The sequence below is a fragment of the Sparus aurata genome, chromosome 13, assembly GCF_900880675.1.
Source record: "Sparus aurata chromosome 13, fSpaAur1.1, whole genome shotgun sequence".
NCBI classification, from domain to species: Eukaryota; Metazoa; Chordata; class Actinopteri; order Spariformes; family Sparidae; genus Sparus; species Sparus aurata.
The window spans coordinates 23,326,839-23,344,637 of record NC_044199.1 but is presented as its reverse complement, the minus strand read 5'-3'; the positions used below and the strand labels follow the sequence as shown (position 1 = coordinate 23,344,637).

The window sequence follows — 17,799 nt, the reverse complement described above, 5'->3', positions numbered from 1 at the left end:
CAAAGAAACTTTATCAACTTGTACTTGCTGTCTACAACACATTGCACAATTGTTTGGGCCTTCTTATGAATTCATCAAATGTTATCTATGAGATTTCTTTTTGTTTACAAGGTATTTCTTTCTTTGTGTGAGTTAGAGCTGTCCACTTACGATCAGATCACTCAGGACAGATACAAATACCATGTCTGAATTCCCTCATTCTGGCTCAAATGTTTTACTGGGAAATGTTGTCACTGTAGCGGAACAGTTTGTGACAGAAGTGATATCTTTCAGGTGACAGGAAACTAGACTGTAGGAATAGAGATAGTGGAAGGTAGAGCTGCACTCCTGCAGGAGTCACCACAACAACAATGTGACACCAAATGGAGTGGGGTCAGCAACTTTGTGTCTTAGTTGGAAGAGTGTAAGATTTTAGATTATTCCACAAAAGGCTAAGATGTGCCATTTTTGCTGAATGTTTTGCTGGAAACCTGTTTGGTAGGGTTTCATTTGGAGCTACCGAAGGATGTCAGTAACAACTATGTGTTTCTGATCCAATAGTTTTGGCCACCCTGCTTGACACACTCTGAGTACATTAGCCCTAATGAATGGGCTGGCTTTTCTGGGGCGCTTGTCAGACAGACAAGCTGAGACAGATTACACAACCAAGCCTAATGGCACATGGCTTGGCAAGGACAGATGAGCAAGAATAACTAAACAACCAGGAAGGATGCTATTGCAGTGGACTTACTGTTCTTTCTGTTTGTTTAGGGGAGTTTTGGAGCTGAGCTCTCCTTCACAACAAGCCTAGAAATTTAGTTCAAATCACATCTATTATGTAGGCATCTGCAGCCTTTTCTCCTGTATCCCAATGGAGAGTTTTCTGGCTGGTCCTCGCTTGATTAGAGCCCCAGTGGTGACTGAAGAGTATGAAAGCATGAGCATGAAATTACTGAGATGTGCTTGGCTTTGTCAGAGCAGACACACATACACAGACACGCACGCACGCACGCACGCACGCACGCACGCACGCACGCACGCACGCACACACACACACACAAAGTGTATTCTACCACCAAGGCACAGAACAGTGATTCTCACTTATCCCACTTTTAACTGCTGTTTCCCTTTATGGAATGTCTGGTGTTGGCTGCTGAAGGAGTTGGATTCAATGCATTTTCTAAATAGCTTCTGCTTCTTGCAGTCACAGTCATCATTTGAGTCACATTACTTTTATCTACATTGCATTTTCCACTTGCAAAAACTGTGCATGCTTGGCAAGGACAGAAAATACACAGCATCTGTTATGTCATAAATAATTTGACCCAAACAGCATTGAGATTGATCTTTGTCTTTGCAATCAATCAATAAATCATGCCTGCCCCAGTTTTTAAACCATCTACATATATAAAACTGAGGGCTAGACACAGTATGATACTGCAATTCAGTACCTTTAACATGAGTCAGCAGTCCACTGTATACCAAATACGATTTATCTGGAAAATACGAGCATTTTGAGTAGTACTACATAGTATTGAGCATCGACATTGCGATGTGGATGTGCGCAATTTTCACATTGCAGGATGTGCGATAAACTCAAATACATTCTGCTACGCCTTTGTTCCTGCTTGATACAAAAGAAAAACTTGCACACTTCTTATTTTACATAATCAAATCTACAAGAGAAGTCTGTCTGATATAATATAACTTAGTCTGATTCAAGGGTTATTAGATGAGTTTGTTGCTAATGAGTGAAATGTTGCCTCCATATGCACAGTCAGTTACAATCATTCCAAATCAATTCATCAAACAAAGTACTTTGGTTGTTTGATAAATGCACTCCCTAAAACATCTGGAGAAAATTCCTTTATTCCTTTATAATTCCTTCAGATTGTGATATATACATTTGTTGCAGAAAACCAGAATGTCACAGTGTTTTGTTTTGTTTTTTGCCCGGTGTTATTTATTGCTCATGTAGAATTCAAATATAGTTGCAAGACATTTAGGGACAATGTCATGGTGGATGAGAGAGAAAAGGACAGAACTTTGTCTCAGGAGACTGGGATGTTTCCCACTTGAGGTCCAAAGTCTACTGTATGTTGTCTTCTTTTTAAAAGACAAATGTTCAGTAGTATATTCAGTAGTATTCAAACAAGTGGTTGTTAATAGTTCTTTATCCTGCAATAATTAATTATATAGTGTCTTTCTTTTACCCTGAAAGAGTTTCATACGGTTCTCAGTAATCAGAATCAGAATCAGAATCGGTAATCCTTTAATGTCCCAGCAGCCAAAGGACAGAATAGTACAAAAGACAAAACCAATAGCAAAAATAAACAATATAATAAAAAAGGTAAGAAATAGAAATAGACTTGTATATACATATGACCATGATATCGTAAAAAATTAACAGCAGTGAACTTTTATTCACAAGTACAAATAATAAATATGGCTGTTAAGAAAACTGACCAGATAGTGCAAAACCAGGAATGACTTTTGTATAGTTGTATTGCAAAGTGCAGAGTGAGGTCTATTGGCAGCAGTGCTGGTTGTACAGTCTGACAGCAGGAAGGAAGGACCTGCGATACCTCTCCTTCACACACTTGGGGTATATAAGTCTGTTGCTGAAGGAGCTGCCCAGTGCTGTGATAGTGGGGTGCAGGAGTGGGACTCCTGAACCAGCAGCGAATACAGCTTGTCCATCATCCTGCTATCTACCACCACCTGCACTGGGTTGATAGGGCAACTCAGGATGGAGCTGGCCGTCTTGATAAGTTTATAAAGTCTCCCCCTGTCTGCTGCCTAGATGCTGCTGCTCTATGCATTTAGAGCTATGCATTTTCTATGCATTTTGACAGCACGGACAAACTTTAATTGCTGGACTTTTTGTTGTACACTTTGGAGTACTTGGCCTTGATTCTGTCAAAGACAACACAGGACTGTTGCTATGTAAAAAAAAATGGGTAGTAGGGAGCTTATTTATAGGGATTGTCAGGTGCATTCTGTGTTTCCCACATTCTACTGTGGTCAGCTTATAGTCAAATAATGAATTGACATGCAAAGTCTATTTTCTTTAAAACAAAATACTTACTCATATGCAATAGACTCAAGCAGTAGGATAACATATGACCGCTAGGACCAGTACTTGAAGCATTTTCCTGGTGCAGCTAATGAAATTATGCTAAGGAGCACATCCATGCACATAAAGCAAACCACCTTGATAGGAAAGAAGGACAGATGTTTATATGAAATGTATCCATCAAAGACACATTTTACATGAATAACAGTGGTCTGATCCATGTTGCTATAAGCATCAATTTACACTCACCTGTCAGAGAGACCGCAGAAATAGTGGAAACGGCCGTTGCATTTCGATAATAGTAACTGTGATTAACAAAAAACTCAGGGCCTGAGGCTTTTTATGTAAGTTGATGTCAACTCATCACTAGGGGGCTCCAAAAATTTTGTAGCACAACCTTGTTGCTCTTTAAAAAAGTGAGTTGGTCAGAGAAATGGAAGCATCGAGAATGTGTCTCAGAGAGAAGGTGCATTGTTTTTGTTAGACAAATTCAGTCTGTAGAGCATGTTATTTATTTAAGATTCAAGACTGTCATATAGTCTGTCATATAGTGTGCGACAATTTCTTTCTGTTAGGGCTTGGACAACATGAATAAACGTTTTTACAGTGATGAAATGAAACCCATGAAACTCACATAAAACAACCTAAGAGTTAAAAACATGGGTACAACATGATGTTAAAAGAGTAGTGTCTACTTTGCCTTGTGTAAAATGCATATTGCAGTGGGAACAAGTCTTGTAAGTTTTCCTATTTGCCATAGGTACTCTGAAACTACTGCCTGAAGGGAGTGGCTGAAATGAGTGGTGAAGTGGATGTTAAGCGGCCTTGCATAGTCTGGTTGTGATGATTGACCAAAAATCTGCAATGCCATATGGAAACAATCACACTTTGTACATACTTTCAGGCTGAGGTTGGGAATAAGTTTACTAAAGAAATTCTAGCATAGCCCAAAGGGGCCACCACAAATACCATAATTTGCACATCTCAAAATCAATGCCACTTAATTAAGATAAATATAGATATAATATAGAAATATATTTTTTTGGTTTGCTTACTCAGGTTGTGATTATCAACCAAAATCTGCAATACCGTATTGATTGGTGCAAGGGGGCATGTCCTAACACTTTATATACAATACATTGGTAACACAATCATAAAGGAAAAAAAAATTAGAACAAATCATCATACATTTTTGAACATATCTTCAGGTTGAGGTTTGGACCAGGTCTACCAAACAACTTTAAGCCTCAACCGAAAGTACCACATTTAGGAAAATTTTGCCAAAACCCAGTCATTGCAACTTGCTGCTTTACTTTTTGCAGACTGGATGTCTTGAGTGAAATTTGGGCTTCTTGTAGGCATACAGTACAGCGTCTTGAGATTTGCTTTTGTTAATCATCTCTATTCTTTGAAGCGCTGTGTATTGGGCTAAGAGAGTATCAAGTCAAGTCAACAACATTTGCAAATATGTCTGGAATTCTGAGGGTTGAATGATTTCTATTTGTACATCTTTTCTGGCCTCATCTCTGCAGGAGGAACCTGACCAAGCTGTCTCTGATCTTCAGCCACATGTTGGCTGAAATCAAAGCCATCTTTCCTGGAGGACAGTTCCAGGGGGACACATTCAGGATCACAAAAGCTGATGCTGCTGACTTCTGGAGGAAATTCTTTGAAGAAAAGTAAGTTTCACCTCATTCTCTGTTGTGGCTTTGAGATGATGCTCTCCTTTCTGCTAGATCATGATTTTAATCTGTGAGAATGAGAATTTCTTTGTGATGTCACTGTGTGTGGATGATTCCTGCAATACTAACACACACACACACACACACACAAACACACACGCAAGCACACACACACACACGAAAACACTTGCACACACACAGCTTGGAGCAGCTTCTGTGTTTAAGCCCCTTGCCCATACTATGTAGAGTATATCCAACATGTGTGTTATTACCGTAGTCCAATTGTATTGTACATTGTATTTATTATAGTTTGAAAATTTGCTAAGCTTAAGTAAGTGTGTGTGTGAGTTACCTGTGCCATGTTAGAAAAATTACATGAAAGACCCTGAGACTGTATTGAGCATAACCAACATTAACTTAATGGTGTGGCTAAGCCAACTACCAATAACCTGAGTACACAGAAGTCACATTAACACCTGATATTGAACAAACAAAATAGATTCAACACATATCTATTAACCAGTTAAGTTAAACAGTCCAGTGCTGAGTCATACAATGCTCTGCTGAATTCTATCTAGGCCAAGTTAAACGATACCGGTCTTTGAAGAGAGAGATTCTGGCAGTTCATTAGCTTATGAACCAGGCTGCGGAAAGCTGTGGTTCCAACATAGTCCTGCCCTTGCTGTGCAGTGTCCCAGGGGAAGTTGGGATGCTCTTTGTTAGTCCTTGCAAAGTAAGCAGCTCTGTGCTTACCTGGTTTCTGTTCCTCATACTTGTGAAATAAGCTGACAGACTTTGTGTCAGAGTTGCTGTTACTAAGTTAACTTGTGTACTAGGCAGGCCTTTGCATCGGTGTCGTAGAGGGAGGCTCTTTGGGTCTGTTAGAGCAGCAGCTGGTAGCTCTCTGCAGGTGTTAAGTCCAGGTGAGTCCAGTGGGGTTTTCCACTGCTGCTACTGGCTGTGCCAATATGAACGATGCTGCGCCATTTTGCATTTCCATTACCAGTTGTGCCACTCCAAGTTGAGCCGAGCCATGCATGGCATAGATCTTCTCTGGAGTAGGTCCAAAGTGTGCTTGTTGAGTCCTTGTTTTGAGACTCAACTTGTGTATGTGCAGGAAACCTGAAAGAAAGGGATTTTTATAATTTTTTCTTCATGTTCACTTTAAGCTGTGTCAGAAATAGTGTTGTTAATGCTGTTGAAAAATCATTTCACTGTCAAAATCATTTCCTGATTTTGTGGCTTCATTATTAAAGCTTTTAAACAACTAAATAATGGAGGACCTTCATAGTGAAGAATTATAGGAAATGAAATAAATGCCACCAGAGAAAGAGAAGGAAAAAAAAGAAGCTGGGGTTTTGTTAAGGGTTAGGGTACGTACAACATGATGCTTCAAATAAAGATCCCTTGCCTTAGGGAAGTTGGAATGGTATCAATATAAACTAATTAGGGTGGAAAGGCGGTATGAGGCAGCTCATCACAATTCCACATACAGATACTTTTGTTTTCCATGGCCCTGTCAAATCAAATGTCGAATTTCTGTCAGTTGGTGCAATACTCATCCGCTCAGTTTATAGGGCCAGACTTCATTATCACCTTATGTAATCTATGAATTGTCCTACATTAACCGTGAATTTGCACGTTATTTAGTTGTGCTCTTCAACTGAAGAGTTTTACTCTTCAACTGCATTTGTCACAGTTATATCAAAACAGATGCATTGTCGGGTAAAATACTCTTTGTCTCGCACATTTCTGTAACTGTGCCTTTATGATTGGACTTTTTGCTTTCTTGTAGGACGATAGTACCATGGAAAGTCTTCCGACAGTGCCTTCATGAAGTGCATCCCATCAGCTCAGGCCTGGAGGCCATGGCCCTCAAATCCACAATCGACCTCACCTGCAATGACTATATTTCTGTGTTTGAGTTCGACATTTTCACACGCCTTTTTCAGGTTTGTCAAAATAAGTTGCCAACCTCAAATCTATTGATTTTCAAACAGATGTCACATAGTACTACTATTGGTATGGTATTTGGCACAACAGGTTTTGGCATTTGTATGCATTGCCTGTAATTTGATGTGTTGTTTTTGCACACGTTCTATGACTGAAGTTCTTCATTTAAAAAAATGATGAGGAATGTTTAGAATCTTTTCTGTCTTCATAACAACCCAGGTATATGCTATCATTTTGTGCTAAAAATGAAAACCTTCAAAATGATGATAGGCATGGCTTTTCATTTATGTGTCATGAAAATGGGGGAAAGGTATTTCATACCATGGCAAAATTTTCTTAGAGCAAAGGACAAACTGAAAACAGAAAACATAAACAGAAGGATTCTTAATTTGTGGTGATGTCATTACATGTGTTAACAAGCAATGCACCTGCAGATCAAAACTCTCGCCAAAATGCAACCTAGGCTTTTTTTGTGAATGTACCCGAAAGAGGCACTAAGATTTACCGTATTTACGTTTTCGGGTCAAACTCATCAAACTCAACCTGAGAAGTATCGATTTCGGAAGCACTCCCATTCACAAAAAAAGCATAGGTTGCATTTTGGCGAGTTTCGGTTTAAAATAGCACCTCAAATGATGATTTATCATCATCTCGTCTATTGAAGGATACAGAACATAGCACTATTTTATTTTATGATAAGCTCATTTACATTAAAATATAATGCATAAATGCATAAATAAATTGTAGTTGAATTTATGCATTATATTCAAATAGATTTTCCAATCTAAATTAGCCCTGAAGAAGCATTTAAAATGAAAACAAAAACAGTCGAGGGGCACTGGAAGCAATACTTTTGAAATATTCTTGAATGGCATTTGTGAGTTTGCACCAAAATTCACAACAGGATGAGCTGAAACTTGCATCCACTTTGTCAGAAAAGTTGAGATCCATACACTCCAGTCAACTTGCAAGCATGTGGTTCCGCAACATTTATAAAACCCCGTCAATATTAATTTGACGAGACAGGATGGGATTTCAATGCAAGTGACTCTTCGTTGTTTCTGTCAGCTTTAATGCTGTCTTCACAGGTACGGGTATAGTATTATCTGTCTCTGTTATTGACTGTAGAGCAATTAATTGTTCTTGATGATATGCTATGGTTACAGATTACCAAGTGGAATAATTAGCTGTCCAACTTCCTGTGAAAGCAACTTAGCATTTAGCATCTAATGTTTGTATTTTGGAACAGTTAATATAGATACTTCTTGTTGGGCATTTCAGATTGGCTGCTGCTTGTAATACCTAATTAAAGCTGTAAACTGTAACTATTTTTATATTTGCTAAAATGTGCATTATGATCTGACAGTAGAATAAGATACAGGTCAGCTGTGTAAAGTCTGTCAGTGACTCTTATTTGATTTGCAAGAATCCCCTGCAGAATACAACCAATCAGAGCCAAGGGGAGTGTCTGAAAAGTGTCAATCACTGTCGTGCATACACTGCTGGCAGCCCCCCTCCCTCATGCAGCGTATACTAGGCAGTGCCCTTCCCTTGCTCAAGTGCAGTGCCTGCTCTAAACTGGCCAGATACGTTCAAACTCAAACTGTAAACAATGGCGGAGAACAGACAACAACAGCAGAGCAGAAAAATACCCCACCATTGCCCACGTCAAAGAGAAGAAATAAGAAGACTGACGAAGTAAAGCAGTGAAAAAAGAATTGGACCGAGCCAGAGAGAATACAAGGATAAATATCGAAGCGTCATTTCAGAGTTGGAGGAAGCTGTGGGATTTGTAAGGACTCAAGAGGGACGCAGAGTTTGCCGCTTTTCTGCTGGACAAGTAAGAACCCCTGCTTGTTATATGTTTCATTCTACGTTTTAACCACAAGGCTATGGTGGCGGCGGTTACAGTAATACTCGCAATAGCGCATATGGTCGTACGATGTTGCAGTTGAGCTACGTAGCTTGTTGCTAAATCTAGCTTGTTAGCTTGTATGCTAACTACGCTTGTGGTTGAATTGGTTTAGAGAAAAGTGGTTGAATTGGTTTAGAGTTAAGTGGTTGAATTGGTTTAGAGAAATAACATTACTCAGGCTTCAGAAAGGCAGCATGGCAGCACCTGGTAATGATTGCATGGTAACTCTGTCTACCCCGATGTGAGGAATATTGTTTGTTACTTGGGATATATGCAGTGATCAGCATGAGGCACTCATCATTGGAATTTAGCTGTATTGATCAGAAATAGAACAATCAGGGCTTATATTGTTGTTGTTGTTATTTTGAATGCACCGTCTTGGTTATCTGGCGTCCACTGTTACTGTGGTTACCAGCCTGCTTGTGCACGGCAGGCTCTTCTGTGGGGAGGGGCTTTGAAGGCAGGGCTGCAGCTGGGAATTGCTATGTCTTTGGAGCTTTGGACAACTTCATGAAGTGGCCTGAGGCATGCGCTGTACCTAACCAGATTGCAACATCAAGGCTGTGCGGCTAGTGTGTGAGATGTTCTGCCTTTTCGGTGCACTGCAGGAGCTGCACAGTGACGAGGGGCAGAAAAGTACTGGATTGGTCGAGCATTTTAACCAGACATTCACCACCCAGACCACCACTTGCCGATGGTCCTGATAGTATCGGTCAGCATTGCAGGAAAGTACCGGATGAACACCAGCTGCCTTATATGTGGACAAGCTGAGGACATCTGTGGAGCTGGTTTTTGGATTGCCAACCAGCACCAAACTTCCCCAGGGGGCCGGGTTTGAGTGCCTGAAGGACGTCAGAAAGCACCTGGCCAAGGTGCATTATCTTGCTCTGCGACATCAGGCAGATGCAGGAGGATGGTTGAAGCAGGCAGCACCCAATGCCAAGGACGTACCGTTTCGACAGTTGGACGTTCTCCACTGAGAAGTGTTGACCTGGGCAGGTTGCTGTTGAAAATTACTCCCTGGTTGGGCATGTGTGAACATGGAGACATAGCATAGTTGTCGATGATGAAGCAGAAGTTGTGAGTGGCTTTGGTAAAGAATTTTGGACAAGAGATGATAATGTCAGATTTATCGCAGTTCAGCTGGAGGAAGTTGGCTTGCATCCATTATCGAGATAACACAATATTTGCTCTGTTTGATGTTTTTGGTTCCATTTTTGTTCTTGAGGTTTTGCATGTGTGTGGCTTTATCTCCCTCTTGTCGACACATTACTTGCCATTTGGCTTCAAGATGTTGTGTTGGCAGTGATGCCTTAAAGCAATCTTTTACTTTGGCAGGACCTTTATAAATTGCATGTTGTGAAAACTTATTTCTACGGTAACGGTGTCATAATAGCTGTGTTGTTTTTTTTAAACATGTTATAAAGCAAGAGAAAGTCTCACAAGAAACTTCTGATTGATAACCGACACTGCCACAATGAACTTATGGTTCAAAAAAAGGTTAACTAAAAAACTATTCAGTGGTTGGAAACATGTTGGAAGGGATGGCATGGATCAGAATGCCTCCATGAAGGTGATGATAACTGGCTAAACAAAGCAGGAAAATGTGCCTGACTGGTGACAGATCATGTTGTAGGGTAGATTAGGTCTGGGCCACAATCCAGTTTGCTGCTCAAATCAACAAACTTGCAGAGTGGTTAGGGCTTGCTTCATTTCCATTCACCCCTTAAGGCCAGTAAATCCAGTGTGCACAAGTTTTTGTCTCATGCCAGCTACACAGAGAAGGCAGCAGATCATTTTCCCCAGTAACCTCCAGCTAACTGGCATGGTTGAGATGAGTGTTTGATTCTCCACCATGTCAAGCTAACTGGCAGACCCACTGAACCCCTCCCAACACTATCTCCCACAGCTTTATGCTGTTACTTTAGGGATCTGATGTAAGAAGCTTATTTTGCTGTATCTGACAATGTCAATGTTATTTGTGGTTGTTACAGACAAACAATAACAGCATTTTTTAAACTGGTTAGTCATTTAATTTAATTTAAACCATAAATTCACCCTGCAGCTGTTATCTACCCACTTCCATGCTGATGGAAATCGAGTGAAGTTTCATGGTCCTTAAAACATATCTGGAACTTCACAGCAAAAAATATGTTGCAGCACTCTTCTAAACAACTGAAGTAGCTGGGGACTTTTAAACTCTGTGTTACTATGTCCTCCAGAAAACCTCAAACCAAGTGTAAACAAAGTCAAACACAACTGGCTGCAGCCCACAAGCTGGTTTCCTAGTTTGTTGAACTGAACAGATATCTGAAACTTGGCGTCTGCCTTCGCTCTCATTCATTTTTATTTTTTATTTTGACAGCTGTCAGAGAATTCAGATCCTGCCAAGTCAAAATACTGTGTACTGATTCAACCTGACTTTATGCTGAAATATAAACATGAATGTACAATTCATAATAATCTGTTTAGGTAAAATAAGATGGTCTTTTTCAGCCATGGGGATCAATCCTGAGGAACTGGAATTTCCTGGCAGTGACACACCCTGGCTACATGGCATTCCTTACCTATGATGAAGTCAAGGCCCGACTTAACAAATACATCAATAAACCTGGCAGGTATGGTGCTGTGTGTGTGTATCTAATACCCGACTGAACAAGTACATCAGTAAGTTTGGCAGGTATGGTGCTGTGTGTGTGTGTGTGTGTGTATACCTGACTGCACAAGTACATCAGTAACTTTGGCAGGTATGGTGCTGTGTGTGTGTATTTAATACCTAAAAACTTGGTTTGAGAAATAACCAAAGTTAAAGTCACAAAATATCCATTCTTAGTTCTTATTTTGATAAAGATATAGGAAATGTAATTAAAATGTCATTTTTCCCATGTCTATACAGTATGTACTAAAAATGTAATAATAGTTTACTCTGTCATTTTTCACAGAAGTCTATATGCAAGGACGGTACGGATGTTATATTTAGATGCAAATTATATCAAGAAGACTGTGTAGCTGACTGGAGCATCAAAATCGAATTAATGTACCAAAGAAGAAAGTGCACTTCAGTATAATATACCGTTTTTTTTAAAACACTGATTCATTAATCACTTTAATGTTGCGCCTGATAAAGGTGGACCTCATTTTAATGGCTTTGAATAGCTAAATCTGTAAAAGTACGTTAGTTAATTGTTATTTTATATTAATAATCTAAATTGACAGTGAAACTAGTTTTACCACATAAATATAGTAGATAAAGAAAAACTACAATATTAGCTTTCAAAATGAAGTGATCAGAAATTTGAAGGACTCAAATAAAGTGCTAGTCCAGTAACTCAAGATTGTACTTGTACAGTATTTAAGCGTAGTCGTAGGGAAAATGTACTCTTTTATTCCACGACTGTGATAAACACAGGCCTTAGATGCTGTTCCATTATTTCTAAAGTATCTGACAACAATATTCTACATCGCTCTTTCATTACAAAAAATAGTCAGAGACAGCTTCAGTAATGGTGCTACAGTAACATGTTGATCCTGAGAGTAAGGTATAACGTAATAGCCTACAATTTCTTTTGCCAGTCAGCCAGCTCAATATTGGACCAACAAATTAACTTGTTGAAGTTCACCAACACATTAATTAGCCCTAAGAGACCTAACGTATGCTAACATTGTTATCAACATGACTTCTAACATGTTTACCACCAAACCATTTCTGAAACTCCAGCATTGAGGATTGTGATTTTCATAACTTCAAAAGAAACATGTCCATCAGTGTTGATTTGCTATTTATTATGATTATTGTGAGATAACGTACCAATTAGAACGTGTTTTGAGCAGGACAATGAGTGAGACAACAGATAGGAAGGCAGCTGCAGCATAGCCAAAATAGCACACTTTAGATTAAATCATTATATCGGCAATCGGGGAAAAAAAAAAAACAATATAACAGCTATACATATATTCAGCACAATGCTGAATATCAAAGCCGAGAACCACACAGGTGGATAATTGGATAATCCCTATTTTATTTCATGTCTCACCAGTAGGAGCAGATGGTATACAAGTGTCACGGTCTTGGAGGCCGTCAAGGTCTGACTTGAATCATCTAGTATGAAAAATTATGTCTTTGATGTGAGATTATGTTGAAGTAATATTGTCCACCCCTACTAACCACTACCTGAAGTTAAGCCCCCACCGATGCAGACTTTCTTTATTTGTTATTCAAATTACACCTTATAGTGCAGACCAAAATGAGATGTTGTCGTAGTTGGCTCAGCATAGTACATGATAAAAAACAGCAGCATGTATTTACATGAAAATAAATACATAGAAAGTGTAACTGCTTTGAAAGCAAGAACAGTCCATCGTGGGGGCGGAAGGTGTCTCTCCCGATGTTATGGGAGGAAATTAGGTCCCGATGATTTTCTCCACTGTCCTCACTACCCTCTGCAGGGACTTCCAGTCAGAGGCATTGCAGGCTCCTGACCAGACAGCGAGACAGCTGGTCAGTATGCTCTCTATAGTGCCTCTGGAAAAGATGGTGAGAATTGGAGGTGGGAGGTGTGCTCTTTTCATCCGGCGCAGAAAGTGCATGCAACTCTCTCTACTGCTGAGTTGTGGATGAGGAGTGCTGTGTGACTGGGCCAGTTTGCTCACCAGAAGCTGTGGGATGATGGTATTGAACCCCGAGCTGAAGTCCAGAAACAACATTTGTGTGTTCCTCCCTTCTGAATGGTCTGAACTTGGGTGAAGTGCAGAGGAGATGGTGTCCTCTGTGGAGCATGTAGGCCAGTAAGCAAACTGGTAGGGTTTGAATGTGGGGCAAGTCTGGAGACAATGTGGTCCTTTACCAGCCTCTTGAAGCACTTGATCATGATGGGGGTGAGTGCTTAAGGCATAAATCATTGAGGGAGGAGATTGTTGGTTTTTAAGGCACCAGTATAATTGCAGCAGTCTTTAGACATGATGGTACCACAGCCCGGATCAGCGAGGTGTTAAATATGTCTGTGAGGGCGCGCAGGTGGTCGAGTGGTTAGAGCGCATGCCATAAATGCAGCCAACCCCGGTTCAATTCCGGCCGGAGGTCCTTTGCGGCATGTCACATCCCCCTCTCTCTCCCATATTTCCTATCTGTCTAATGCTTAATAAAGGTGTCTATGCCAGAAAAAATCAAAAAAAAAAAAAATATATGTCTGTGAGAACCCCTGCCAGATGGTCAGCACATTCCTTGAGCACCCGTCCTAGTATGTCGTCGGGGCCCACTGCTTTGCAGGTGTTCACTCTCATCAGGGTTATCCGGACATCAGCTATGTCCAGACTGAGTTGCTGCTCATCAGGGCGAGGAATAGATTTCCTCACAGGAATGTTGTTGAGTGCCTCAGACCTCCCAAAGTGGTTGTTGAGTTCATTTAGGAAGTTGATGTCGTTTTCACAGGGGGGAGGCTTTATTGTTGTGATGATTTGACGACCCTACCACATTCACCTGGTGTTTGTGGGGTCATGGAAGAAGTCCTGTACTTTCTGACCAAGAGCACACTTTGCAACTCTTATGGGATGGTTCAGGGTGGCTGAAGCTGTTCTAAGCGCCAGCGTGTCACCAGATTTAAAAGCAACATTCTGTGCTTTCAGAGTTCACATTTGTATGCGTCATAGGCCTATGTACCGTATTGACATTTGGACAATACATGGCATATCAATTTCACAATACATGTTTATTACATGACTCTCAAGTCAGGAGGTGGAGGAGATGGTGGTTCAGGCTGCCAAGTCAGTGACTGCATTCTGAGTCTGCGTTGCCCTGCTCTGGTCTCTCGCACTCTCTCACTTGGTCTGGACCCAGCCAGTGTCTGGACTTCTTTGCTTTGCTTTGTCAGGGCCCGAGCAGGTCCTGCGAGATCCCTATTGTTTCTAGTAGGGACAACTTTTTTGAGCCAAATGATTGCATTTATCACTGCCTGAACATACCCCAAAACTCACCAAACTTAGTATATAGGTCGCACCTCCTGAAAAATGTTAGAATCTATTGTCATTGGGAATTTCCACAGCTAGTTGGCGCTATAATCAAGGAAAGTGCGTTGTGCCTTATAACTCCCATATACTTTATTGCACAGTCAAAAACCTTATATCCACGCGTTCCCTGATTTGTCTTGAATCTTGTGATATAGGCCGCCTACTGTTTTTTAGGGGGCCAATGATTATTATTAGGGCCCGAGCAGGGAACCTGCAAGGACCCTATTGTAATTGAAATGATTTTTATTATTATTCTTCTCACAAAATGATCGCATTTTTCACTGCCTGAACATACCCCAAAACTCACCAAACTTGGAATATAAGTCACAACTGGCGAAAATTTTTATAATCTATTGTCGTCCTGAATTTCCACCACTAGGTGGCGCTGTTATTAAGGAAAGCGCGTTTTGGCTAATAACTCCCATGTACTTTGTCGCACATTCAAAAACCTTATATCCACGCGTTCAGTGACTTGTGCTGAATCTCGTGGTATAGGCCACGCCCATTTGCGCCTACCGTTTTTTTTTCGCTATGTCGCAAAATGTTGAAAACCTACTTTTTCGAACTCCTCCCAGGCGATTTCACCGATTTGCACAAAACTTGGCACACAGCATCTGTGGACCCTTCTGACAAAAACTTATTAAAAGAATTTTGATAGGCCATACAATACTCAAGTAATTAAATAACAACTTCCTGCAGATTTGGTTACAAACAGGAAGTGTTGCATATATCCACACTGGTCTGGTCTAATGACATGAAACTCAGGATACTACTTCCCCATGAGCCCCTGAGGCCCTGTGCACAATTTTAGGGGATGACCACAAGGTGGCGCTCTTTAAATTGATGTATTTTATATCTCCACAACGGTTCATCGGAATAAGACGAAACTTGGTACATTTATTGTCAGTCCCCTCCTGAGGACATCTGACGAAGGGTTTACCGATCTGGTGGCGCTCTGGTGTCAGTTTAATTGTATATTTGGCCCTGTGCCCACACCATAACACTTATGGAAATGAAATTCATAGAGGTGCTATAGAATGGCCCCTGTGACTCACACACCAAAAATGACCACCAGGTGGCGCTATTTTCAATGCAAAAGCGTTTTTGGCTCATAACTCCCACGTAATATGTTGCATATTATTAAACCTCATCCTTAGGTGTTCCCTCCATTCAGCTGAATTGTTTGGTGTAGGCCACGCCCACTTTCGTGCTAACTTTCCGTTTGCAAAATCGCGACAACTGAAAAACCTACTTTTTCGAACTCCTCCTAGGCAATTTGAGTGATTTGCACCAAACTTTGCGTGAAGCATCTGTGGACCCTCCTGACAAAAATTTATCAAAAGAATTTTGATAGTCCTTAAAACGCCTGAAATATAAAATGACAAATTCCTGCATATTGTGTTGAAAACAGTCAATCTTGCATATCTTTATGAAATACTGTCCGATTATCACATAAATGTTCCTGATTGTGTGGTATCGCCTAATGATGCACTGTGTAAAATTGGTGCAAATCGGCCCATAGATGGCGCTCTGGTCGCAGTCTAATCATTTTGAATGGAAAGTAAATGGGGAAATCTTCAAGTCCTCTTCAAAACTCATCAACTTTCAACCTCTCCTTGTCCCTCATGCTTTCAGCTAGACACATCATTCTAACTTTTAAAGAGTCAGAAGACCTCAAACTATCGGGCATGTATTCACTTATTAAAAATCTTTCATGGTTTTCAGATCATCACAGTTTGAGTTTTAAGGATTTGTAGGCTGTCTTCTGATTTTATAATGGGTGTGTATTGCGCAGTGTTGGGCACGTTACTTTTAAAAAGTAATTAGTAATCGTTACTAGTTACTTCTCCCAAAAAGTAACTGAGTTAGTAACCAAATTAGTCCACTGTAAAAGTAATTAGTTACCAGGAAATGAACTATTGCGTTACTTTTATTTCTTCCCCCTTTTGAGCTCGGCAGTCATTTTAGCTACTTGGCATCTACATATGTATTTAGAAAATGGCCTGCTATCATCATCAACAGCGTCAGCAACAGAGTTTTGTCCAGTGTTAGTTTTGTAAAAGCGTGTGCCGTTGAGAGATGCCTCATCAGATCAGAGTTGCTTACAATGGACGTGGACAAAGGAGATTAAAGCAGTGTCTGTACTTCCACTTTGAAAACATTAACTTTCTCTCCGTACTCGCCATTGCCGCAGTTCCCCTCTGCTAGTTTGAGTGTGTGAGGCTGCTGTGTGTGTGTGGCTTGTGTGTACACCGAACATTGCCACTGATTGGCTTAAGAACTCTCAATCAACGTGAGAGAACCAATCATCATCACTTATGCGGTTGTCTCACTCCTCCCTCACCGGAGGAAAAAAATACAGCTCTGCAGCTCTGGTGGCTGAGAGCCGAGATGGATGAGAACTGCTTCAGTGATCAGCTTCAGTTTGTCACGCCCCACATTTAATAGTCGGTAAGGGTAACGGCTTTGTCACGATTGAAATAGTAATATTGGTTAGATTACCTGTTACTGAAAAAAAGTAGTACTGTTAGTAACGCCGTTTATTCTAACGCCGTTATTCCCAACACTGGTATTGCGTGAACTAGAATGTGTGACATCATAGCTACAGTGGAGAGCAGCTGGAAGAACTGGAGAAAAAATTCTCTTCAGCTTAATTTGGATCCCACATCTTTCACTTCACACAGACAATGTATACATAGACATGTAGGAAATCTTGTTGGCTTTCAGCTGATGGTCTTATTTCAGATGTAGGACTTACACTTTTGGCTGTTAAACCCCCAGAGGGACAAGCACAACAGCAACTCACCCATGAGCTGCAATTTCCTCCTCTTCAGATTTCATCATGCAGCAGGTGAAATCTCCATCAGTTAATCACTTCTTCTCTGTCCGGGCTGGATTCTCTGGACTTTTTCCTCTCCCAAGAGAACCACTGTGCTTGACAGAGTGGTGGCACACAGACTCCCAAGAGCAAACAGAGTATAAGATGGAACTTCCATATCTGTGCAGTGAACACTGTTTTAGCACAAACGTGACATCATCCAGTGTTTTGAAACCATTAGGGGAGTCTGAGCCTACCACTGTGCGAGAAGCTGGAAGGTTTGTAAGGCTACTGGAGGATGACTCTTTCAGCTTCTTCCTGAACCTATTTCATTGCATCATGCCTCGTGTGCACATTCTCTTCAGCCAGCTCA

General features: G+C 40.7%; 1 protein-coding gene across 8 annotated transcripts in view; it reads left to right on the top strand.

Moving 5' to 3' along the window:
• The window catches only part of cblb (Cbl proto-oncogene B, E3 ubiquitin protein ligase), a 146,986-nt gene that overhangs the window by 52,270 nt on the left and 76,917 nt on the right, over positions 1-17,799 (top strand). For all 8 annotated transcript variants that reach the window (XR_003986471.1, XR_003986472.1, XR_003986473.1 and 5 more), the window contains 3 exons: positions 4,588-4,734; positions 6,533-6,689; positions 11,102-11,223. Coding sequence is in view for 4 of the 8 variants with exons in the window: in XM_030438503.1 (XP_030294363.1) it covers positions 4,588-4,734; positions 6,533-6,689; positions 11,102-11,223 (426 nt within the window). In the remaining 4 variants the exon portion in view is untranslated. The remainder of the gene's footprint in view (positions 1-4,587; positions 4,735-6,532; positions 6,690-11,101; positions 11,224-17,799) is intronic.